Raw genomic sequence first — 25,811 nt, 5'->3', positions numbered from 1 at the left:
AGGTAACAGTCAAGTGACTTTCTGGTTTGGATGATACAGAACTAGTTGGGCATAATTATTTGAGGAAGTGTGGTATTTTCCCACAAACCTGTGCAAATTTATAATGATCTCTGCTTCATTTTTCTTCTCTGCAGCCATTAATCAGAAGTCTCTCTCTGTGGTACAAGTCACATTGATAAAAATGAGAGGTCAAAGTGTGGAATCCCTTCACCAGGTGAGAAGGAAAAACGGTCAGGTGGGTCGATCCATACAATAGTCTAATTTGCACTGCTTTAAATCAGAGCACTAAGGTGATACTGGATTTACACAGGAATAATTGAGACCAGCTGTTAGCCACTGATTTCTACTAGAAGTTGAATGTGGAAGCAGCATTTGGATTTAGAAAGTTTTGAAGTAAGCAACACTGAAATCTTGCAAGCTGTCTTTTTCTGATGTTTACGCTGCTAGACAGCGGAGAAAACGGGCGACTTCATGGTTTGGATCCCAACCTAAAGTCAAGAGCATACAATTGGGTTTGGATCTGAGATGCAAACTCCATCTTTTCCAAACTCCTGAAGTTACAAGAGATTCAAATCTGTGGGTCCGGTTTTGCTTCATCTCTAGTCACAACTTGTTCTTTGATTGTTGTGTGCTTCTAAAAAAAAAAAAAAAATTACATCTTTTTTTTTTCCTTTCCAACTTCTGTGAAAAGGAAACTATGCAGAGCAAAAGGGCACATAGTGGCGTATCTAAACATGATGCTACGTCACAGTAGCAATATGCTATGGCCACGTAGCGTTGGCAGGCATAAACCATGCCATCACAGCTACGTCGCCATAGCGACATCCTTCTTCGGTATAGTGCCTTGCTACGGTGACATTGGGTCTAAAAATAACCATGCACTGCCAGTGCGGCACAGTACAGACTGTTACTGCACTGTCATTTAGTAGTTTCAAAAGTACCTTCCTTTCAAAAGGAAGTACTAAATGATGGCGCAGTAATGACGGTGCTGTAGGAGCACGTGTAGACATGCCCATTGTATAGGAAGCAAGTCTGTGCTGCTCCATGAGAAAAATCTTTTATTTACAGTCCTCTCTCAACTTTATTTTTCGAAGCGTGGCTGTAGTTAGAAGGAAAAAAGCATGGAAGTGACTCTGCTATTGTGAGGTTCTCTGTTTATTACCTGTGTGACACACCAGATCAAATGGACCAGCTAGAAAGAGGGCACCTGCTTCTCTCTCTCTCTTCCCTCTAATTTGCAGGGTCTGCAATTTACTTCTTGGCCTTTTTACCCAAGATGACTCTCTTCTTTTCTTTTCCTGGACATAGTGTCAACAGTTTTTTTGTTTTGTTTTTAAATCACCAATTGGAATTTTTTTTAATATGTGAGACTATTTCAAAATCCTGTGACTGCACTGAATTTAAGTGGCTCAAACACATAGGGAGAAGATACCTTGAATAAGGGGGTCTTTTTACAGTCAGTCTCTTTTTTTTTTTTTGCTATGCACATTTACAGTCCTTTCTACCATTAGTCAGCATGCCGTTCCAAATTCTGATACCTTTTAAGTTTTTATAAGAATATTTCTGTAACACTTTTCTCATAGCTACTTCTTTTAACCTATGGTTAAAATGTGGTCAGATGACATATGTGGTCATATAACATGAATGATCAGTATGCTACTTGCTTTGGAACTTATTTACATGGTGTGCAAATGAACAAGTGCATTATGGCTAGCCTTTCAGCAGAACTGTGCTGTGGGTGGCTAACTGCTCCTATTTTTTGCCTTTGCAAGCAAACAAGCCAAAGGCTAAGTGCTTTTGAAATCTCTGTCACGTGTGCATTTTCACTATGATCTCTTCTGGCACTACGTGGGGAAGAGATCTAATGAACTGAAAAATTAGTTTGGCTTAATATTCCTAAAATTAATCCTAGAGTTAATTTCAGGAATAATTTATATAAAACCCAGGACAGTAAAGATCAGCTGGTAGAGTTGGGCAGTGTTTCAGCTGATCAGTAATTCATCAATAAAGGCCAAGTTGCTGCTGCTTCTGCAAGACTAAACATGCCTCTAAAAATTACTATTACTATTGGTTCACTTTTGTTTTTTCCATTTTTTCCTATAATCTGTTAATTGACTCTTCTTGGCACTTGTATAGAATTTCGGCACATTAGCCCAACACTTTCAAAGTGTTTTCTGAACCTTCCTTTTTTATCTTTTATCACAAACCTGAGGAAAGATACGGCAATACTTGAAAGCTCGTCTAAATGTCTGCCACCCATGTAGTCAGTCCAGTAAAAGATTCCACCCGTGAACTCTGGCTTCTCATACCTCCTGGACCATCACAGCTACACCGTCACTTCAGTGCTTTACCTTGTAACGTTTTAATGTTCTAATAATTTTTTCTTCCTTTTATTTAATTATTTATTTATTTATTTATTTATTTTTAAATATCTTGCCAGTGGCTGACCAGACCAGCTCTGCCAAAAAGTGTCATTTCAGCCAGTCGTTAGTCCTGTCAAATGCTTCATTCCTTGTAATCAGGACTGGGGATGCAGCACACAGAGATCAGAAGCTGGAGGAAATAAAAGGGCAGCTGACTGAATTCAGTTTCCTAATGCCCCACAGCATCATTAAAAAAATGTTTTTAGGAAACCTGATGGGGTTGGTTTGAGGGAACTTGGAACACTTTGAACATCTGATAAGCAGTAGTAGTGAGCATCTCTAAGCTATATGAGGGCTGTTCCTGAGCGCACAACCATTTTCTCATGCATGTCTTACTGACCTGGCAGGTGGGACAGCCCAAGGGGAGGAACTGCCCAGACCAGCACAGCCAGAGTTTGGATGATATCCGTCTTTATAAACATCGGCATCCACCAGTAAGCACCATGTTATCTTCGGACACATCCCACAGCTACACATTTGGCTGTGCTCTGGAGGATAAGTTGGCCAGCTATGGTTGCGTTTACTCCACGACAGACTGCAAAACCAAGTCTGCCCTCTATGGCAAGAGATCCATGAACTGCCTGTCACTGGATCTTTTGGGAGAAGACCAGCTCCCAGAAGAGTTTGTGGTGTAGTCAGGTTTTGGGGAGCTCTTAAAGCATGGGACAGCTTATCTTGGTAATGAAAGATGTTATATATACCTCACTAACACATGATGTAATCACTTTGGTTCTTACAGGTGACCATAAACCACCTTGTTCCCTTGTCAAGTGATCTCTTAGGTAGTGTCATAACCTACAAACCTGACTGAAGTGCAAATGAATTAGAGTAGCACTTTATTTTTTTAACATATGCTGGGACTAAAATATCTGTCTTTTTACTCAGCACAAAACTAAAGTGGCCTGCACCATGAGCATTGATGCTACTTTTTTTTTTTTTTTAAATACCAGAAGACAGATGGATCCAAACACCTAATTTGTTTAATAAGCCATTTAATTACGTGAAGGACTGCTGATTCCACATGGATCTAAAAAAGAAACATTGTATTTCCTGGCGTTCCCTCGTATTTCATGCTGTTAGCACTCAAGTCCAACGTTTTGGTCACTGAGTTCACTTTTCCTGCAGGGTGCTGACAGCTGTCAGTTTTCTCCTGCAGTACATCTTAGTCCCTCTGCAAGTGTGGTGGAAGTGCTAAACGTCTGTGCTATAGAAGGTGCTGCTTTCTTGAAAATGAATGGAAGTTGTGCCTTTAACTTTGCCCGGTGCAACGTCAGCTGCCCTGGGAGTTTTCTTAGTTTTCTTCCCTTTAACTTACAACCAAATGTATTTCTGTTTTAATTGCATTTCAGAGCAACATGCTAGGAACTGTCAGTCCCTTAACATGACCACGGACCTGCTAGTGTTGATTCCTAAAACACATTACTCATCCTTAAGTTGTTTAGGAAATGAGTCCAGTGCTTCCAAGAGTTTATTTTCCCAAAGAAATAACATAAGCATGCTAATTGATTGGCTCCTCATGAAGGAAGTGCGACTAAAGTGTGCATGTTCAGGCATGATCACCTCTACTTGGGTCATAAAGAATTCTCTATGAATTCACTTTCTCATTTTGGGAGGCACACATGGAGGAAGTAGATTTTGGGGGGTGGCTAGAGTAGCCAGTGATAGTGTCCAATAATAGCTTTGGTTAGTGCATTCATAGGGGGATGGAAGACAATCTAGGGTTCCTGATGTTGTGTTTATAGTTGATTCATTGTGTGTATTTGGGGTGAATGTAGAAGGCTCTGAGAGGATTATGCTATGTGACAAAAAAAACAACTACTCCTATCCATGTCACAAGAGGGAGGCTGTCTGTCTTTACTTGGTTCTGTGTTATGTCTTCCCTTTTCTACAACCAGCAGCACTTGGGAAAGAGGGCATGGGACAACCACTGCCACTTCTGAGACAGGTTCTGTTACTAATACAAGTTTCATAAATCCACTTCTGAGACCACCAATTTTGAAAAAAACAAACCAACAAGGAAGCACAAAGAATGCAAAATGTCATCATAATGACTTAGGAACCTTTTGTATTGTATTGATCTGTTTGTATTAAAAAGATGAAGCTATTAGAATTGGAAAGTTTTACATTTTATAATTGATTTTTGTGTTGGAACAAGGTCCCAGTAACTTTTAGTATGACTATGAGAAAACAGTATTTCTATACAGATTTTAAACTATTGCTACCACTCTTCAAGTGCTATCTGTTTAGCTTCTCTGGCTTACAGAAACTGGTGAAACCTTTTTTATTTCTTTAAAAAATTGATAAATCTTGAATGTGAATCTGCTGCATACTACTGGTGTGTATGCATACGTGTTTACGTGTGTGTGTGTGTGTGTGTGTGTGTGTGTGTGTGTATATGTGTGTGTATATATATATATATATATATATATATATATATATATATATATATATATATATATATGTGTATATATATATGTGTATATATATCTTTATTTATTCATAGTGGTGAGTGATATAACTCCAAATTATGGGTTGTCTTCTCTTGTGGGACTGTACAGTTCTCCTTTACTATAGATGCAGGATCACAGATGTATACAAAGGGGAGAAAAGACCCATTTTTTTCTTACCTAGATGGTGAGCAATTCAACCTGTATCTTACAAACACTGTGAATATCTATTATGCAAGCTTTTGTATTAGTATGATATTACTGTTCTTACTAGTATTGTATCTTGTTTTTTTAAATTTAGAAGTTCTACTTTATTAGTTCATTTAAGATTAGCTGTGGTAGGGGTAAAATAAGCATTTATCTACTGATATTCTGTAACTAGCTGCTGTAGATTTTTGGGGGGGTTGTACAGTTGTAATATACTCTTGGCATAATCGCTCTATTTTAATGGCAAATGTTTCTCCTTTCCATGAAAGGAATTTTTGTATACAAATAAAATATATATGATTATATGGACAAACATAATAAAGGATGGCTAGAATAAGAATGTGGCTGTTTTAGGGGGCATGTGCACATAATGCTTTCTCTAGAGGTACTTGGGGTGAGAAGCTGCATTTAGTAGCTCATGACCATTTTCATAGTGTGTTTGTATGCACATTAGACACTAACCCAAACAAGCACGGTGGGAGGACGTGTGATTACCCTATCTAAGATGCCATATCTGAGGTCTCTACATTCCTTGCTCCCACACAGCAGCACCTGCCCCCTACCTGCCTGTTACACCATGCTGCTCCACCTCCCCACCAGATTTTGGCCCAGGACTTTTGACTAGCCAGCCAGGACTGGCCTACAGAATCTGGGACTGTCACAGTCAAACCGGCACATGTCACCCTACCCCTGGGAGATAGTCTGTGTCCAAATAGTAATGAGGTTTCTTTGCTTGCTAGAGCCCATCTCATTTCTTCAATAACTTCAGCAAAGTGGGCAGAGCCAGCGCTGGGGGAGAGGGTGCATTCCAGCCTGACTGAGAGTAGCAGTGATTTCTCCCCCATTTCTTTCCACACCTCCAGTCTAGCAAAGCAATAAGAAATGAGAGAGAGAATGATTATGACCCTTGCTGACCTGCTACTTCTTTCACTGTACTATCAACTCAAAATCTCCTTTCCATGCTGCAGGGTTGTTGGTTGTAGCTGTGTTGGTCTAAGGCCATAGGCAGACAAGGTTCTTCGGGTAGATGTGATGGCTTTTATTAGACCAACTAAATACGTAGTTGGAAAAAAGTTCTTTGCAAGCTTTCAGGCACAAACACCTGCCTGACTAAGGTATCCAGGTTATAGCCATATTGGTCTAAAGGCAAAAGGAATCAAAACTCATGGTAGAGGTGATATCGTGTATGAGACCAACTAGATTTTTGCAAAAACAATTCTTTAATTGCAAGCTTTCGGGCACAAGCACCCTTCTTCAGGCCTGACTAAGGGTGTTTGTGCCCGAAAGCTAGCAAAGAAATTTTTTTCCAACTGTTTAGTTGGTCTAATAAAAGATATTGCATCTACCCAAAGAACCTGGCCTGCCTTTCCAGGCTGGCACTTGAAACAAATAATTTTTCCCTCAAAAATATGCCCTTCTTGGTCTCTCTAAATGTGCTGTTAGGAGTGACTGGCATTGTCCCTTCAAAGCACAAGAGGGCACTGGTGTAGTTCTACAGCCAGTCACAAACGCGGCTCCCAGCAGGAGCTCTGTAATTCGGTCAGGTCCCTTATGCAGTCCTCGCTGCAGTGAGCAGCTGTACAAGGATGGACAATGCATTTAAAAAAAAAAAAGATGGACTCTTTAGGTATCTAGTTAAAGGTGAGCACAGGCAGTCCAGTAAAAAATTATGCCTGTTCCTAGGCTTGAGATGTGATCCCTTGAGTCTGTTTCAGCGTTTTGGTCTGTTCTCGGTCTGGGGGCTGGCTGCTGTCTGTAGGATTTTCCCTTACTTGTAATTTTGCTCTCCCATCCTCTTCCCCGCCCCTCCAGTTCCTCTACCAGCTTCACCTTTTGATGACAAATCTTAAGCTTTGTTTTTACAATCCTTCTGTTATCTTGTCTGCACAATTCATCCTCTGGGTTTGGACTAGGCTATGTTGAACAATTGCACTTATTGATGCAATTGGAACAACAGGGCGTAATCCCCTGTTATGGTAAGTACCATGGTAAGTGGCTTCAGTGGGAAAGGTGCCATAGTAATACTGCCCTACACAGCTCTTACGCACTACTTCTTTCAGTACTACTAGTGTTTTCTTGCTTAACTCAGTCTTCACTGCTGCTCTTTTCTCTTTGCAATATAAATATATTGTCAGGATGCACTGGGCAACAATAATATACATTCCATCGTATAGGTAGACTCCTATGAAAGTATGGGATCCACTAAATAAGTTGTGAAATAAGAAGGGATGGCCACGTAGATTTGTTTCACTCCTCTTCTCCTGCTGAGATAAAGTGCCACATATTGTTGTTTCTACTGATTCTGGACAAGAAAATAATAGAAAGCAAACTTGTCTCTAATGTAAACCATTTATGCTCATGGCAGGCCTGCAACTAAGTGATGTGCATGTGGTCAGACTAAAGTTCACTGTGTATATTTAGTGGAGGCAAAAGAGCTGAGAGTTGACAGTAACCACTGACTGACCTGGAGTATGTCGCCTGTTCCAAAATGGATGAGTCAGATATTTTTTTTCTAGCTAAGGTCTGAGGCACTATGGACACATGATGTCAACTGTGCCAAGACTTGTGTGCTTGGTGTGATGCTGTGAACTACTACTTGGGACTCTCTGGGGACCACTGAACTTATTTATCTTCAGAGTCTAAGGCTGAATATAATTAGCAGTTTGAAAAAGCAGGGACTAAAAGGCGAAGCAGAAACTCTGGTGTGTTAGCATATATCTTGGAGTCTAAGGGACAGCCATGCTGCAATCTTTTCTACTGGCACATGGCCTGAGGTAAGGATAGAGAGAGTGAGAATCACAGTGTCCCTACTTACAGATGAGCACTAAAGAAAGCAGTATGGACAAAAATTAAGATTTTTTTTTTTCTTTTCTCAAAGCATTTGTCCATAGCTTGATTAAGACTTTTAAAAGGTCCAGGCAAGTTCTGTTGACATTTTTCTTCATGGCTGCTTTTAAACCCTTCAGCTGGATCCAGACAGGCGGTGCCACAAACCACACGAGTTGCCCCTTAATCAGTGCAAGGTGCTAATTTTCAGCACTGGGGCAAAATTTGCTACTGGGATTTCCCAGTAGGCGGGGGGGGGGGAAAAAACCCCACTCAAAAACCTGCGGGGGGAAAAAGCAATGCAAACCACACCGTAGTGGTGGATGGGGGGACAAATGCAGGGACAAGGCAGCAGGCTGCTTGCTCTCCCATCTCCACACACGAGTGCCTGTGCTGAGCCACCCTGGGCCCCAGCCAGTGGCTCCCTGCATTTAAATACAGCCACAAAGAAAAAAATCAACACAACTTGCCCATACTTTTTAAATGTCTGAGTCAGTCTCCCTAGCTGGCTGGGGTGCAGTGCGCATGGAGACGGGGAGCAAGCAGCCCTGCGCTGAGGCACATGGATCCCCCCCCATGCAAGGCACACTGTGCTGCGCTGCACCTCAGCCAGGCAGGGAGCAGCGGGCTGGAGCTAAGGGCGTCTCAGCATAGGGGCTGTGCAGCATGCGGTGATGGAGGAGCAGGCAGCCTAGGGCTGACTGCTTCTCCACCTCCATGTGCTGCTCCCCAGCTGGCCAGAGCACAGGGTGCCTCAGCACAAGGGATGGCTAGCCCCTGTTGAGGCACCTTGTGCCCCAGCCAGCCCCCTCCACCCCAGTACATGGAGCAGCCGGGCAATGTGTCCCACTGCAAAGCGCACAGGCAGAGGTGTGCACTGCGGCACAAATTTGTGCCATTACTATTTGTGCAGCTGCAAAGGCACCCCCCCCCCCCCCCCCGCACTCATGTGGACGTGGCCTTTGAGGTCCTTGAGAACTGCTACTTGAGCTACAGATGTCTTCTAGCAACAGTGAACAGCTGTCCCTTTTAGAGCGTTATGTCTCAGCAAAGAATATGGCACCACTGTCTCTCCCATGATCAGTTTGGGCAGATGTTAAGTATTGCAATTATATAAGCACATTGCACACTGTCTTTTCAATTCTGAATGGTTTTGAGGGCAGAAAAGCTTTTCTGCTGAGAATACATGCTGGGCTTAGAGCTCTGAATAAAAGAGAGTAAGAATAAACTATGGTAAGGAAGAGAGTCAGTTGTCTAGAGCCAAATCCCCTCCTAGCTCAATACTGAAGGTAATGTGAAAATGGGAGACAATATGAAACAGTGAAAGTTGTTTTAATCTGACTCCCAGCTGTGCTCTAGTGTTGGCGCTCTTCTAACAACATAGGCTGGGAGAAAGCTATGATACTTCTTAGCTTACCTATCTCACCCAAGTCTGTTCTTCTTTCTGCCCCAAAATGCTGGAAATCTGAAGATGAAAGGAAAACTGGGGCATCACACAAGCTAATTTCCTTCTTCCCTTTAAGTCAGCAGTGGGATTGTTATGCTCTAGTTGTTTGTATCATTGAATGTGGTGGTCTCTTCTATAAGGTGGGTGAACAAAACCAGTCCTCGCTCTCAAGTACCAACTGATTTCATGTCAATTCCATGCCACTTCCTCTCAAAACAAATAGCACCTCCCTCCTCCAAGTCTGATATGGAGACAAGTTCTCTGTTGTTCAAGTGGTTTACCCTGTCACACTGCAATGAGAAGCAAATCAAACCCAAGGGATATTAGCACTTTCTAAAGCAGTCAAAGCCATCCTGGCAACAGCTTGTTCATTCATTCGTTTTTAAGCCGTCTGAGGACAGTCCTAAGAGTTGTGAAGAGATCAGATCTTAGTTGTAACCTTATATGGTGGAACTCATAAAACAGCTTTCTAGATATTTATTTCCCTATTTTGTCTAAAGCCTGTGGCTTCTTGCAGACAGGGAGGGGGAAAAAACCGCTTTGAACTCGGTACGCTCCCATGCCAAACTCAACACATGCCCACAAGAGGCAGCGCCTTAGTTGCACCTGGCTTCCCAATGTCTGTATAGATTGGACACTTTAATGGGCTTTTTTGGCACTTTTATCTAATAGCTGATTCAATCAGCTTTAAATAAAAGTGCCAAAAAGCCCCGTTGAAACATGTGATCTATACAGACGTGGCAGAGCCAAGTCGAACTAATGCTCTGCTGCTTCTGATAAAGCACATTTTTGTTTGGTGCCCCCCCCCCCCCCAAATCTGTCAGTGCCCACAGTTCTCAGTTTCTTGCTCTCTGCTGAAAAAGAAAGATTTACAGATTCGATAAGCTTTTCTGTATCCTTTCTTAGGCCCCTGGCACATGTTTTAAGGTGCAATTAACATGTTAACTGCATAAACAGTGCTAGATGTTGTCTGCCTTGGCTGACTGCTGCAGGTTGACTGCCTTGCCCTGCAGCTCCAAAACAGCTGTGGAAAAAGATGCTCTAAAACGCCTTGTATTTTAAAGTCAAGGCACTTTAGACATCCTGGCCACAGGGACCCCAGTGTTGAGGAGAGACTCCTAGGAGGGAAATCAGTTGATTCCCCCTGTCCAGCACTTGCAAACCCATGCTCTGCACCCTGTTTGCAGTGACATGATGGACTAAATATGGTGTGGCAAGAGGCATGACTTTTGGGATTTGGGATTAGATCCTAACACATCATTAAATGAATGTCTGCCAATCTCCTTAGCGTAATTGGCTATCACCTTTGCTCAGTCTGGAGTGATTTTTAGAAAGTTGGCTACAAGGGTTTTCTATTCAGAATCCTCAACTGCTCCTGAAGTATTTGTCAGTTTTCAGCCATTTGGTTTTTCTGGAGAGTGATTCAGACTGACTTCAGTATTCATGTTCCCTTGAGAAATGCCTTTGCCTTTCTGGCACCAGTTTTGAGTCCTCATTAGCGAACCAGAAATGAAAGAATGCATTACATTTTTAAAACCAACTACGTGCTGTGCCAACAGCTTCCCCTGGCCAGTTCTTGGAACCCAGCCTCTCTTCAATGACCTCTGCTTACTCCTTAACTCCTTAAAATATCTGAATTTCACAGATGGGGCTGGCAATTCTTCTTCACAGTTGGTTTTATTTCAATAACGTTCTGGGGGTTGATTTTCCATTTAATTTCAGTATGATGCTGCCGCTGCTTATAAGCCAGCAACATGGTACTGTGCATAAAGCAGAACTCTGGTACAGGGTTCCTCTTATTTGATGCTGATCCAGACTCCTTCTGTTCATATATATGTTCAGCTTCAAGGTGGGTAGGGGATAATGAAATGGGACAAAATGTGGAATGTACAGAGTAAGTTTCCTTCACCAAGGATCAGGGGATTCTTAAGAAATGGAAAGATGATAGTAGAGGGTAAAAGAGAGTAATAGACTGGAAGTGACAAAGAAATGAGTTTCCTTGCTTCTCTCCCACGCACAGGTCAGACTGCCCTGTCCAGGTGATTTTTGAAAGGCAACCCACCTCGGAGAGTTCCTACTCCTCACATGCAGATAGATGGTTTGTGTCCTTTGGTCTGTACTTCTGGAACTGAAGGCTGACATGCTCTGAAATGCTGTGCACGCAAAGTGATAATACTGTTTAATTTTGTATTCCATTGTGTGGCAAACTCCAGAAGGTTCAGCATTGTCACAGTTTCCTCATGTCTGCACAGATAGAGATAAAGGAATATATCTGTCCTTCTGGTTGCTGCACTCTTAAAGGCAGTTTGGAGTAGGAATCGGCTCTGGAAGGAGATGCTTGTCAAAGCCTGTGGATTAAAGGAAAAACCAGCTGAACCTATGATTTTAAAACCCTGCTGTTAATCTGGGAGGCCTAGCAGACTACAGGAGAAGTTGAGTTTAAGGTGCTGAAAGCAGCAACTGTGGTATTTTAAAGTCTGCTTAACGTTTACACTTAAAAATTACGGTCCTTATTTTTTTTCTAAGTACGTGTCCGTCAACCTTTATTTTTCTTTCACCCTCTAACGGCTATTTTTTAATATCTAATGATGTAACTGGGTATGTGTGTAGGAAATTGAAGTCTAAACCACATCCAAAATATTGGTAAATATCTTGGAAGTAATGCAAAGAGAAAACACGTATACTGCTATACAAAAAATAATTTGAGGTAAGAAATATTTGTTTTGATTTATATCCACTTGCTTCTTAACTTAGGTCTCTGAATGCCATTGCAATAATTACCAGCTCCGGCAGCCAGTGCCCATTTTAGAGGTGAACAATCAAGACCCTTATCGAGGGCCTTAGGCCATGGTGGGGCTAAGGGGGGCCCGTTAAGCTAAGTTAAGTCATGGATGTAGGGCAACAGAGTAAGTCATCCCTTGTGTGGATGAGTGAAGGGACACAGGGCCCATGTCTTACTTTCTGTCTGCGGTCCCTGTATTTACGAGTGCTATCCTGTTGCAGAGTAAATTGCTTTACTCCAGCCTTACGGGCACACACGTAAGCACGGAGACGTTTACTGCGCAACTAATTAGCTCATGTAGACGTGCCCTGTGTGCATTGAATCCAATGATAGCTACAACGCACATGGTAGGAAGTTAGGAATGCACACAGGAGCAGTCTTAGGCCTTGGCTAAGTATTACAGGCATTCTTAAAAACTTGTCTGTTTTGCCTCAAATAAGGTTACCCTCTTTTTAGTGTAGAGACTGGCCAGTGGATGCAGCAAATACAGATGTAATGCTTTCTCAAGTCATTGTCAGTTGTCTAAGTGGATGTGGGCTTCTAGCCCCACATGGAGGGGACACTGGGATAATATCTGACACTGGGATAATATCTGAACTGAGTGATCTTGTGTAGCTGCAGAGATCCTACTTACCTCTGCAACCAAAAGGTGCCTGTTTTGCTTGGACATGTGCAGTGGACGCTCCATAGGCTCCAGGGCTCCTGCCTCAAGGTACTAATGGATCCCACAGGGCCTTTGGGAACTGATGGCACCCACCAATCACCCTAAACAGAACAGCACCGGGGACAGCCATTTGGCCAGGGAAATTAGTTGTGTTAGAAGGAGGAGTGAAGAGCAGCAGTTGGGGCTTGTGCATATAAGCTTGAGCATTGCAGCGTTTCACAGTTCAGTTTCAAGTGTATCTAGTGATTTCTCTTTAATTCCTCTTTAATTAAAATCTCTGTCTCGTGGAGTTATGTTATTAAATGAAGATCTCTGCTTTAATTAAAACAAAAAAGCTAGTAACCATTTTTTTATTTATTTAGCATACGATGATACAGTGATCAGAGAGGGTTGGTTGGCTGTGAAGAAGAGTTTGCTCCAAAAGCAGAATGCCAATAATAAGAAGAAATATTTCTACAGTGTTATAGTTTTCAAACTGCTTCCCACGATCTTCAAGGGCCTGACTTCTGAAAATTTTCAGATTAAAATGGAATTCAGCACTGGCAATGTGCTGGGAGCAGTTGTATTTTAGATTATATGTTAAGTCCCAGCCCTCATTGTATGCATCATGGAGCAGAGTCCTTCACTACCACTCCACATAACTCGGTGCTGCTGCAAAAGAAAGGGTTTGCTGAAGAAGTGCCAGCCAGGGGCTACCTGTCCATGTCCTGATCAGCAGCAAGATTTAATTACTGGACAGCTGGATGTGATTTTCCTTCACACATCTGCACAACAAATAGACCACTGCTCATCAAGCATTTCTTTCCAATTTGCTTCAAAGCAAACCACTTCAGAGTCCAAACAAATCACTGCTGAAAAACAAAGCGCTGGTACTGGCACATGAAGAGAAAAAAAAAAACTGCAGCCACTGTGCAGCTGTTTCCGTTTCTTGTGGCTCAGTCCTGAGAGAGCAGGGCTAAGTGTCTGGGCCTGAGTGATAGAGGCACTGAGCATCTGCTCTTTCCACTAACTGCAACCAGAGTTGTGGATACTCTGTACTCATAACACTAATGGGAAGATCATTGAAATGTTTTCTGCTACCCACTGCAGCCCTCTGCTCAAAGCGCCTGATGAGCATGGTCCTCTGGATGCAGAGCTGTCTCTCTCAGTACAGTGTATCACCTGCAAAGCTTTCAATACAACTTTTTTAATTTATGTAGGCAAAAGGCATAGTTCCTCAGATAATAGTGAATAAGTGCTAACCCCTTGGAGTGGGTGCAGCTGTAGCTTCACAAGAATTGAAGGTCCAAGAAACACAGAGCTTACAGGGATGCAGTTTCCAGTAGCCCTGGCACTATCCTCTGCCTGCAGGCACAGCTGGATCTTCTACATAGGTTCCTAATGGAGTGTCAGCAACCTCACCGTACCTGGAGGGGCTCAATTCAATATCAGACCCAGACTGAGTTTTGGAAGGAGATGGAAGGTTGTCATAAAGCAGTGATTTCCAGCTGGGGTGCTGCAGTACCCTGGGGTGTTTTGATTCATAGATTCATAGAAGTAGGGCCAGAAGGGACCTTGCAGATCATCAAGTCCGACCACCTGCCCTGGCAGGAGAGAGAACTGGGCTCAAATGACCCCAGCTAGGTAGCCTTGAGATGCCTTGAGACACCCTGGGGTGCCTTTCAAGGGTGCCATGCAATGTGAGCACTGTTAGGTGTGCAAGCATGATTCACAAGATAAATCCAGAGATTTCAAAGAGGAGTTCATAGCTTTGAAAGCATTCTGACCTGTCGCAGGCTTTCTGAGTTATTTGTAACAGAATAATTAGTCTTATTATTTGTCTGTAGTAAAAAAACAAGTGAAAACTATAAGCTAGTATAGGTTGTAGCCGTGTTGGTCTAAGGACATAGAACCTTGTCTGGCTATCGGGTAAATCTGATATCTTTTATTAGATCAACTCACATAGTTGGAAAAATTCTGCTTTGCAAGCTTTTGCGTACAAAAACCCTTTGTCAGGCTGAGGATGCATCTGCAGTTGGTGTGTGCTCTTCCTGGATGGAAGAAATAGTAAAGAAGCCAAAGGCCAGTATGCATGCAAGAAAGCCAGTCAGGGGCAGGGCAGGAATTCATTGAGTTCTTGTGAGAATCTCCTGAGAAAGAAGGCTTGGAGCTGCTCCATGAAAGCAGAGTGGGGTTAAGAGGGTCCCTGGAGAGAGATAGAAAATGCTGCATAGAAGAAAGGCTCTGTGCTGCACTCAGTACTCAGGCCCGAACCCTGTTCTGCTGTTAGATGGGTAAATAGTTTTTTCTTGGCTCAGGTAGCTGAGGAAATGGCATTTCAGGCCACAAATGTGAATATTAGGTCCTGAGCTGACATGTACCTCTGTGCTAAGTCACAGAATGGAGGAGAAAGTGAGCACGTCCACTTGACACATTTACTGTGGAGCTACCCAGTTAGCTCAGCAGTAAGTGTCTCAGTGTCTACACAATGTAGCCCTATTAGGCCACAGCAAACTAATAAACTTTGCAGCAGGAGAGTACTTGTAAATACAAGTACTCTTCTGCTGCGGAGTGTTTTACTCCTGCCAGCGAAGCCCACACTGGAGCACCCCCATATCCCAGCCAGCCCCTCCGCAGCACACCAAGCCAGGGAGAGCAGCTCCAGGCTGGCAGGCTGACCCCTCTGCCCCCTGCCAGCTGGAGCTGCTCTGACTCAGCTCGGCGTGTTGCAGCCTCAGGCGCACATTCAAACAGCATGCCTGGAAGCAATAAACTCTAGCACGATAAGCACTGGAGTTTATTCCTTCAAATTTATGGCACGTGGAGATGCACCCAGTGTGACCTACTTTCCAGACCAGGCTTTAGTGCATTTGTCTGGATTGAGAAACCCCACGGTCTAGGTCCCTTGCATGTAAAAAGGAATTCAAACCTGTATCTCCAACATGTCAGCAAAGTCCAAGCCACAGGTTAAATGTTGCCCAAAGCACCCTGCTCCCTCTGCCGTGTCTGTTAAAGCTGACCTGAGCAGCCAAGAGGGGAGGCTACTGTGGGGGCAGGAGGACAGCAATGCAGAGGGAGTGTGGCTCAATAAGACAGGCACTACCCTTGAAGAGAGAGGTTGCTTACTTCAGGCACTGACCCTGGCCCCAGCCCCTGCCCATGCCCCTGACTAGGAAGAAGCTGCTTATCTTAAATGCCTCCTGTGGCAAGGACTGAATATACCAGCTGGGGGCCTTCCCGGCAGGTCTTGGGGAGCGGCAGGGGGCTGTGGGTCAGGGGCAAAGGGCACCAGCAGGGCCAGGGGGTTGGCGAGGGAGTGAGGGGCACCAGCAGGACCAGGGGGCTGGGGTGGGGGGAATAAAGGGCATGTGCAGGGCCAGGGGGCTGTGGGGGGCAGTGAGGGGCACCAGCAGGGCTAGGGGACTATGGCTGGGGATTGAGGGGCCTGGACCTGCATTCTGTGAGCTAAGGGAGCCAGGGGAGCTCTGATTTTCCATTATAAAAAACCCAAAATCAAATACCAAAATTTATAGGTATTTAGAATTAATTTGATTATAGCAATTAAGGCACTGTTAGGCTTCCATACTGCTTTAAAATTGTAAATACATCAAGAAAACATTGTGTTCAACTGGTACCTATATATATAGCGGCCTTTCATTTTAATAATGGATTTAGGGGTTTTAATCAGAGAATTTGTGAATTTTTTTATCAAAGTATTTGCAATTTTTTATCAGCAAAAACCAGGATTCCTGATGATAACTGCTTGTGAACCCATTCTTACCATGTGGAAACTAAAGTAGCAAAGCTTAACCCACAATGAAAAAGGGGTAAGTTCCCAGAGGTGAGTTTTCATCTAGCCTGGGCAGTTGGTATGGGGTAGTTAACAAGGTCAGGCCAAGCACCTTTTACAGGGCAGTAAACACCTTGTAAGTCCATGCTAAGGACTGAAGTAGCACATAGGTTAATGCACACAAGCCTTTTGCACTGGAGTGATTTTCCACTACTTAGGAAGATTTAGAGGAGGAAGAATATTGCAGATCCCTGAACCTGAAGCATGTCAGAGCACGTTTAATGTACATGAGAAATTGCTTCACCTATTAGCACCCTCCTTACATGACTAAATGATTAAGGGCTCAAACTATCCAAGGACAAAACTGTAAAGAAGGAAAAAATATTGTCAGCACCTCCACTGCCATGCCAAACACTGAGCTTTCTGGAGCAGGCTGTAGTGTTCATCCAGAGATTGGCTGCATTGTTCTAAATGCCAGCCCAAAAAGCATATAGTGGGAAACATAAATAAAAACCGGCAGGGGGTCAGAGGAGGGCAATTTTGCTACGTACAAATCAAAGATTTGGGGCTGGCTTGCAGGGGAAAGACAACATCTCAAAACTCCTTTTCATCCCCTTGTTCCAGTAGCTCCTCAAAGCATCTGGCACCATTTCTAAGGGCTTTCTGAAGTAGTGGTTATTCTATTTAAAACAGAGGGAGGGAAGAGTATGTTCAGTAAAGGCCAGAAGATGACAGAAGTAGCCTTTTTTTTACAGTACTTGCCTTTAACTGATCTGCTTGGCAGTGACCTACACCACTCAAGATAGTAATTCAATGTGAAAGTAAGAAAGGGCTTTGTGCTGTGGCACCCTGGTTGAGAATCACTGCTCTAAAACCAACTTGCATGTTTAAGCAAGGTGTGAGGTACTCCATTTTTTGGACTCCTACCTTCCAAATGCCTTGTCTAAATCATCTCAAACATTCAAAGGCAGGGCTGTCCAACTGCTTAGCATCTGAGGGCTGCATGCCCTGTGTGCTGCTCCAGAGAGGGCCACACACTGTGGGTCTACACCAGAATGGACCATGGGCTCCCCAGGTACTCCCTTGCTGCACTGAGCACTTGGACACTCCCTCCTTGTCCCCGACATTACCGGGCCTGCAGGCACTCCCTACCCTCATCCTACTGCATTGGGCACTGCTGTGCTGTGCACAGGTGCCCCAACCTCACCTTCACCTCCCTGGATGTAGGCTTCTCTGCTATGCTGCAGTGACAGAAGCCTGCATCATGGGCTTCCCTGGCACTGCGGGCTTTGCCACCCTGCCCTGCCCTGCCCTGCCCCACCCCTGGGCCAAAGGGAGGGGGAACCCAGAACCTCTGGCCTAGGGACAGACATTACACATAAACCAGTTCCAGTTTAAGTGTTCAGAAACTGGCTCAAACCTGTACCAGAACAGACATTCAGTGCACATCAACCAATTTGAAAATGGCTGAAACTGGTTTGAGATACTACATTGAACCACGTTTATCAGACTTAACTGATTTGGCTCAAACTGGTTTATGTAATGTCTGTCCAAGACCCCTTGCTGGTTTAAGATAAACCAGACTCCCCTCAGCATCCTGACATGCTCTCTGGGCTGGGTGGGGCTCTCTGCTCCACAGCAGGGCTGGCCCCTCCCCTCTGCTCCCTAGCTGGAGATCCAGCAGAGTCTCCAGACGCAGGGTCTGTCTGGCTTCCCTCTCCCCTCCCCTCCCTTCCCCTCACTACTCGCTGCTGAAGCAGAGATTCCCACCCCCCATCTCCCACAGCACAGACCCCAGCCCCATGTACCCTAGGCATGTGGTATGGTAGCTAATGCCAAGAGGTGTGTGTGTCTCCAATTTCACTGGGGCAGGCAGACAGAACAGTGACCACTTAGGGCTTTTTGGAGCTAATCAATAGGTCAGCTGGGAAGTTGTTTAAGAAGAGTTTGAATTAATGGAGAGGGGCTTTTGTTTTGCTGATGAAGTGATAAACACTTATCACCTCCCTGCTGGCTTTCTTGCCTGTCAGTTTGCTGCAGACAGTATAAAGAAGCAGGGAGGGAGATTGAAAAGCTCCACATTATCAACAGATGTATGCACTGCACACCCCACCTTGCCTCAGAGTGCTAGCAGGGACCTGGGGTCTGGCAACGCTCCCACCCCTAGAGCAGCCAGTGGGGAAAAGCCTCGGAACATGCAGGCAGACCTCCCTAATCAGAGGTGGTCCTGCCAGGGCCTGGCCACAACCCCCTCAGCTCAGTACTGTGGGAGGGAAGGGAGGGCTGCATGCTCTAGCACTCCCTGGCTTCTAGCCTGAGCCACTGCAGGCATGAGCCTTAATTTCCTCAGTCCAGAGAGAATGTCTGTCCAGTTACAAACTGCTTCAGCCTAGCCAGGTTAGACTAACCTGTAAAGAATGAATCAATTCAGGCTCCAGCTTTTTGAATGTCTGTCCCTAGACCTGGAGGCTACTGCTGCAGCTGAAGCAGTGTGGGGAGTGGTGGCCAACTGGGGCCACAAACTTACCCTTTTCAGGCCACAAGTTGGGAAGCCCTATTCTAAAGGGTGCATGGGGGGCATTACCTCACTTATAGACCATGGGTAGAAGACCAGGGGAAGAGGGGCTCTTTTGATGAAGTGAAGGTGATGAACACTTTATTCTTTTACTAGAAAGCAAACTGTGGTGACTATGGAGAGGTTTCTGCACTTCATCTTGCATTCAATAAAACATGTAATCCATGCAACTCTTTAAAGAAGCTATAAAAATAGGTGAATGAGGTGATTATTAGGCCTAGATCTTTAAAGCTCTCAAATGCCCAAGTACCCCAATAGCTTTCTGCATTAGTGTACACTTTAGTATGAAGTGTAATGCCCAACTCTTCAATTTCATTAACACTCCCCCTCCCCATCCCAGATTATTGGCACCTTTGCCATGTATTAACATCCATTCACACTAACAAAACTAAATGCAACAGCTTCCCTAATGTCCTTGTGCGGATGCTTATTTGAACTTAAAAAGGCCCTATTTTAACGTAGTTTGTATTTACTGACATATTAACTGGTAAGTGGGAAAACTTAATCCAAAATAAGACTGTCTGCACACATGGGGCATGTGTAAAAGTGGTACCCAATGCAGGAGACTGCTGGATTGTGGTAATTGCCATGCTCCAACAGACTCAATTAATCGAACCTGCTTCGACGCATCGTAATTACAACGCTTTGACGTAGCCTCCGCACTCCTGTATAGGCATCCATGGTTTGCTCAAGATGTGTGGAGACCATGCTACACGCCCAGTCAATAGTGAATGCTTCTCTTTCATCATCTATCACTGGCCAGTCAGATGGGTTGTCCCTCCCTGATCCTGTTTGTTTGATAAATGGCCTGTGTTTTTATCTGATTGGGACAATTTTAATTATATCCAATCAGAAAAACAACTAACCTTAATTCCACGACTGGCTGGGCTGCTTTCAGAATTCCAACCACCATGGGCCAATTTATTCAGCCATGAACAAAACCTGATGTTAAGCTGGCAGGGAAGGGTTGCAAACTCATGATCTTGCAACAACTTTTGCACAGGGGGAGCATAAAGCCTTTTCCAGTAACCAGTTCACTGTACCCGCTCCTCTCAATAGGCAAGAGGTTTGGGAAAGCGCTTCATGAAACGGCATCAGTGACGAATATTTAAAAACAGATTAAACATTTTTGTGAACCTTCCAGTACTAATTATGGTTTTCCTAGCCTGGCTAAAATCAAGAACAGTCTTTCTTTGTGGTATTGCTGCTTGTGGCTGCAGCCAAGACATGAAGGTACCTGTGGAAATTAAATACACACACACACATCTATATATAATTTTAACTTCCAGCAGTGGTTGAGGTTTAAACTCAAAATTTTCCCAAAAGGACAGGCCAGTTAATTCTTCTTTAACCCCACACTGATTTGCAAAGGTGTTAAATGATCACAGCTCCCACTCAACCCCACAAACAGCTGGGTCTCAGCACTTTTGAAAGTTGCACCACTTAGGCACTTGTAGTATAAATGCTAAGGTGTGTAGACCTTGCCTATACTTCAGCTGTAGCAGGTCCTGGCACTGAGGGACTCAAGAAAGCCAATCTGTCCACATCCTTCTTGAAGTGTGGGACCTAAACTGGACACAGTATTCCAGGTGACACCTCCCCAGTGTTGAATAGAGCAGAAAAATCACTTCCCTCAATTTAAAACGACTCTCCTGTTGATATAACCAAAGACAATGTTGGCCCTTTTTTGCAACGAGCGCGCACTTTTGGCTTATATTCAGTTTATAGTCCACCATAACCCCCAGGTCCTTCTCTGCAGGATTGCAACCTAGCCGGTCATTCCCAAGTCTGCATTTAAGCATGCAATTATTCTATCCCAAGTGCAGGACTTTGTACTTGTCCTTTTTTGAGTTTCATCTGGTTAATTCTGGACTGTTTTTGCACTCTGGCCAGGTCATTCTGGATCCTAGCCCTATCCTCCAGAGTGTCTGCAAGTCCACCCAACTTGCTGTCATCCACCAATTTGCTATGCATGCAGTCACTCCCATTATCCAGATCGTTAATGAAGATACTGAATGATACTGGACCCAGAACATACCCCTGGGGAACTCCACTTAATATTGCCTCCTGACTAAACATTGAGCCATTGATGACTACTCATTCAGTACGATGATCCAACTTGTCAGGTGCAGCTGGTAAACTCAGACTGGTGGGGTGCTGGAGCATCCCATGGGAGCAGGGGGAGGGGGGGATTTGCAGCCAGCCAGCAGCGGGGTGGGATTTGCAGCCAGCCGGGAGGGGGGGGGTGAAGGGGGGTTGCAGTTCGGCTGGGCACTCTGGCCAGTAGTGGGGAGGCTGCAAATGCCCCTGGTCCTCGCCAGCTGCAAACCCACCCCTTGCCAGCTGGCTGCAACCCCCCGCCACCCACCATTCCCATGGGATGCTCCACCATCCCACCCGTCTGAGTTCACCAGCCACTCAGCACTTTTGTCTACTCTGCCATTTCCTTAGCTTGTTAATGAGAAAGTCATGGGAGACTGTCAAAGTCTTGTTAAAGTCAAAGTATATCGCATCTACTTCCCTCCCTCCTCCCCCCATCCACATTGTAGAAGGTAGAAGGAAATCAGATTGATCAGGCATGACTTCCTCTTGGTGAATCCATGTTGCCCTGCCCTGGAAGTTCAGCAAAGACTGCCCTTGACTTATTCTTTGTGCCTGCTCTCAGGCTTGCTAGAGACTGATATCTTGAGAGCAGATGTAGAGAGATGTGCTTGGAGCAGACTATTTCCAGGTCTGAATTGGGCCTATGGACTCAGATGGCAGGCTGTCATCAAGGTATAAACATGTCCCTAGTTGCTGAAAGGCGTGTCTGCCTGGGGAAGTCAGTGGACCATAAGTGAGGGTATAAACATACAATATACTAGTTACATGGCACTAGCTTTCCATAGAACATCCCCATTTTCAAAAGTGATTTAAAAGTCAGATTTTTTAGAGATTTGATGCCCAAAGATAACATTCGGCACCTAGCTTCACAAAGAGACTTAGGTGAGATTTAAGGGCCTGACTGCCACTTCAGATGCCTAAATCAATCAGCTGCTACTGGAAGCACTATAGGCACCTAAGTTTCTGACATTCAGATTTTCCAAGTGCCACAAATTTTGCTTCTGGGAATGTCAAGAAGCTCCTCACACTTGACAGTACTTAGCAGTCTGGCATCTAGCTTATGACTAAGTCTCATCAGGCTACAGAGGAATAGGTGCACCTCTGTGTTGTTGCCTGCTTAGCTTGAAGCAAACTAAATGAATCAGGCTTTGCACAAAACATTTATTTTTATTCATCAGTGAAGCAGTAAAAGTAATGGCCCAGGGTGGGGTTTCAACTCCGTTCTCTGCCTGAGAGGAACCCACATCGCCCACCCTCACCATAACATCAGTCTATACAGCCAACAAATATAAAGAATGAGTAGGGCATTCTGGAAGAGGGTTGTTCTCATTTCTTTCTGTTGAAGCTGCTCTACTGTGCACAGAGTAATTCATTTTGCATTGAGGTAGAAGGAGAATCAGTAAGCAAAGTTTTCTAGCCTATTGTCAGATCACTCACATAGGAGTGTGGACTTCTGGCTTCCAGTCACTGCTCCAAGGACTATTTATGGATTTTGGCCATTTTTTGTTTAATATAAAATAAGTAAGTGTTCACTGGAGCAGATTTGGGAACCAGGGTCGTCCCCTTCCCAGGTGAGTACTCTAACCATTAGCCTGAGTTACACTCATGCTTGCTTTTGTGCTCTACCTCTAGTGTAACAAATAGTTAATTATGCCCATGCAAAGTGGAACGGCTTCAACAAGAGGGGTGAAGAGTGCAGCTAGCTCAGAAAAGCCATAGCCTGTTGGTTAGGGCACTCTCCCAGGAAGTGGAAAATGTGGGTTCCCATCTCCTCATGCAAGGGAAGGGTTTGAACTTCTTTCTCCTACATTTTGTGTGATTTGCTGTAACCACTTAGGCTGTTATTAAGGCAACTCCTACACAGTTTCATTTTGCTATTTCTGTGGCCCCATCACTATTCTGAACAGCCAATAAATACTAATGAACTTACCTTCTCAGCAGTGTTTGTGGGGGCATGACTCCTATAACATATTTATGATACAATTTGGTCTGCTCATCAGAAGTGAGAACAAATCGTGGTAAAAACCCAAATTAGGATACAACTGTGTTGTTACTCTGCTGAGCCTTAAACTCACTGACTTAACCAAATTTCCATCCTTAGTCCCCTTTGTAACTATGCTAGTTATAATTTTGGAGTAGACAAGGCCTGAAGGCAAGCAGAGACAGACAGAGAGAGGAAGAACTTGTAAATTAAAGAAGGCCACACTTTTTCCTGCTCCTCAGCATGCAAGTTGCACCAATCTGGATCTTCGTACACTTCCTTATACTGCTCTGAAAGAGTCTTGCAGCATAACATACTTATACTGCTGTATTAAAGCCATTTTAGTTCATGCTGCAATATGGAAGGCTAGCTCTCTTCCTCCTCTTAAAATATAGATACATCAAATACAACACTACAATTGAGAAATAAAGTTCTTAAAAGCCAGGAAATTTGCAAATGGAAGGTTCCTAGAGTAATGTTAACTTCGTATATCCTGTATATGGCATGGTAGAGGTCATAGGACGAATAAGATGGCAAAGAAAACAGGAATAAAAAATGCTACATAGGTATAAGTTGTCAGAATTAATGTTAATGTTGAAACTTAAACTTTTAGTATTTGCTAACATGAGAAGGCTTGATTTCTCTAACTTAACATTATGTTATTGCTGGTTTCTCTAGCCTGTAGATTGTAAATAAATTGACTAGCTTTAAAGACAGCTCCAGAAAGGAAATTACAGTTCAAGAAAAGAACATTTGGAGGTAAAGTTTTCAAAAGTGCAAAAATGCCAAGTTTTCAAAGGATTTAGGTGCCTGCAGATGCAGAAAGATACCTATTGGGATCTTCAAAAGCACCAAGGTGCTTATCTGGATGTACGTATCTTTAGAAAGCTGACCCTGTGACTTAGGCTCCTAACTCCTACAGTCGTTTCAGTTTAGAGCCTCTCATTCCTCATTTTAACCACTTTTTCCACTCTGATTATTTTAGTTGTCCTTGGACCATTAGATCTCTGTTCTGTCTACACGGAAAAAAGATTCTCATCCAGATGATTAGTTTTTCCTTCTGTAATAGCTAAAATCAGGTAAAACCAACCAGGAATATAATCCTTGCCACATTATTTAAGAAAATTAGCTTGATCACATCCTGCCAAGTAGAACACTAATCTTCCAAGGTTTGGAGACACTACTAGAGCACTACATGCAACGCAGCAGCTGGTATATATTCCAGGGCGAGATTCCAATAGTAGTATGCTATATAATCTCTGGATAAATATTTGTGTGTGAAGGTTAAGAGATTTAGAGTGCTATAAACTCAAGCCTATTGGGCAGGCAACTGCAATTTAAGCCCTCTCTCAGTGACTCACCAGTGACCTGTACTCCAGACTAGAGGCCATATGATTGCTGGAGGCAAAAATTCATACTGAATTATGGGCCTCTCCTGAGCTCTAAAGCAGCACATAAAACACATTTGGTTGTTTTTAAAGCTGAACTGCATACCTCAGATTTGCTTTTGATCTTTCATGTTATTTAAATTTGCTTAAAACTCCTCCCCAATGTCATCTCCTTCACAAACTCACCATAATACATGTCCGGCACAGGAAGAAGGCAATAGCAGCTGGGAAGCAGCATGGTCTAATAGGTAAAACATAGGCATTTAGGCCACATAGTTTGGGTCCTAATCCTTTTTTTCTCACTTCCTGAGACTTCTGTTTTCCACACTGTAAACTGGGGACAGTGCTTCACACGGATGTGGCAAGGATAATTTTTTCATGCTTGGAAAGGACTACAAACAAATGTAAGTGTCACCTTAGAGGGAAAATTCTGGGGTCAAATCAGTACAAGAGCTAGATAATCATTTAAGACCCATTTTTCAGAATATTTTGGCACTCAGCTCCTTATTTAATTGATTGATATGCTGCCTTTCTCAAGAAAGGCTCAGAGTGGCTTACGATAAGAGAACTGAATAACTTATAAACAGTGAAGAGAATAAAACAATTTAAAAAGCAAGGAGAGTATCAACATAAAAGTGAACCTCCCTGAATAAAATCCCAGCCTAGCTTTGTTTGTTGAACACCTGCCAAGTAGAAAGGTCTTATAGCCCTTTGGAAAGACGTCCAGGCTTGGACTCTGGAAGGCCTCAAAGTGGAGAGAGGTCCACAGCCAAGGAGCATCTGCTGAGACTAACTTCCCATATGTTTTTGCTAAGCAGGCTTGGTGCATTGAAGGTGCTCAAAGGACAGTGGGGATGATTTTAGGGATTATGAAGGATCATAAAGCAGAAGGCAGCCCCTTAGGTATGCTGGACCCATTTAGGGCCTTATAGGTCAAAACCAGCACTTTGAATTTTTGCTTGGAAATCCATTAGAACACAGTGCAGACTCTGGAGCACAGGAGTTACGTGCCCCTGGTGATCTACCCCATGAGAAGGCAGGCTGCCACCTCCAGCACCAGCTGCAACTTCTGGACAGTTTTCAAAGTCATTCCCCCATAGGCCATGTCCAGACGTGAAAGCACATGCCTGTTGCAGCATCTCAAAGCAATTTGAGATGTCACAAGAGGCACGTTTGGAATGAAAAAATGTTCTCCATGC

At 43.8% G+C, this 25,811-nt stretch overlaps 1 protein-coding gene across 7 annotated transcripts in view; it reads left to right on the top strand.

The window, feature by feature from the left end:
- FRMD1 (FERM domain containing 1) overlaps positions 1-5,417 on the top strand; it is a 72,069-nt gene extending 66,652 nt beyond the window's left edge. For 6 of the 7 annotated variants that reach the window (XM_019479859.2, XM_019479861.2, XM_019479860.2 and 3 more), the window contains 2 exons: positions 135-235; positions 2,771-5,417. In XM_019479859.2, coding sequence (XP_019335404.1) covers positions 135-235; positions 2,771-3,058 — 389 coding nt within the window. In that variant the 3' untranslated portion in view covers positions 3,059-5,417. The remainder of the gene's footprint in view (positions 1-134; positions 236-2,770) is intronic. The other variant, XM_014596848.3, reaches the window with a different exon arrangement.
- Positions 5,418-25,811: the final 20,394 nt, after the last annotated feature.

Source organism: Alligator mississippiensis, chromosome 1, assembly GCF_030867095.1.
Source record: "Alligator mississippiensis isolate rAllMis1 chromosome 1, rAllMis1, whole genome shotgun sequence".
Lineage (NCBI taxonomy): Eukaryota > Metazoa > Chordata > Crocodylia > Alligatoridae > Alligator > Alligator mississippiensis.
The sequence above is the reverse complement of the archived record's forward strand: the minus strand, read 5'-3'. Positions and strand labels throughout refer to the sequence as shown.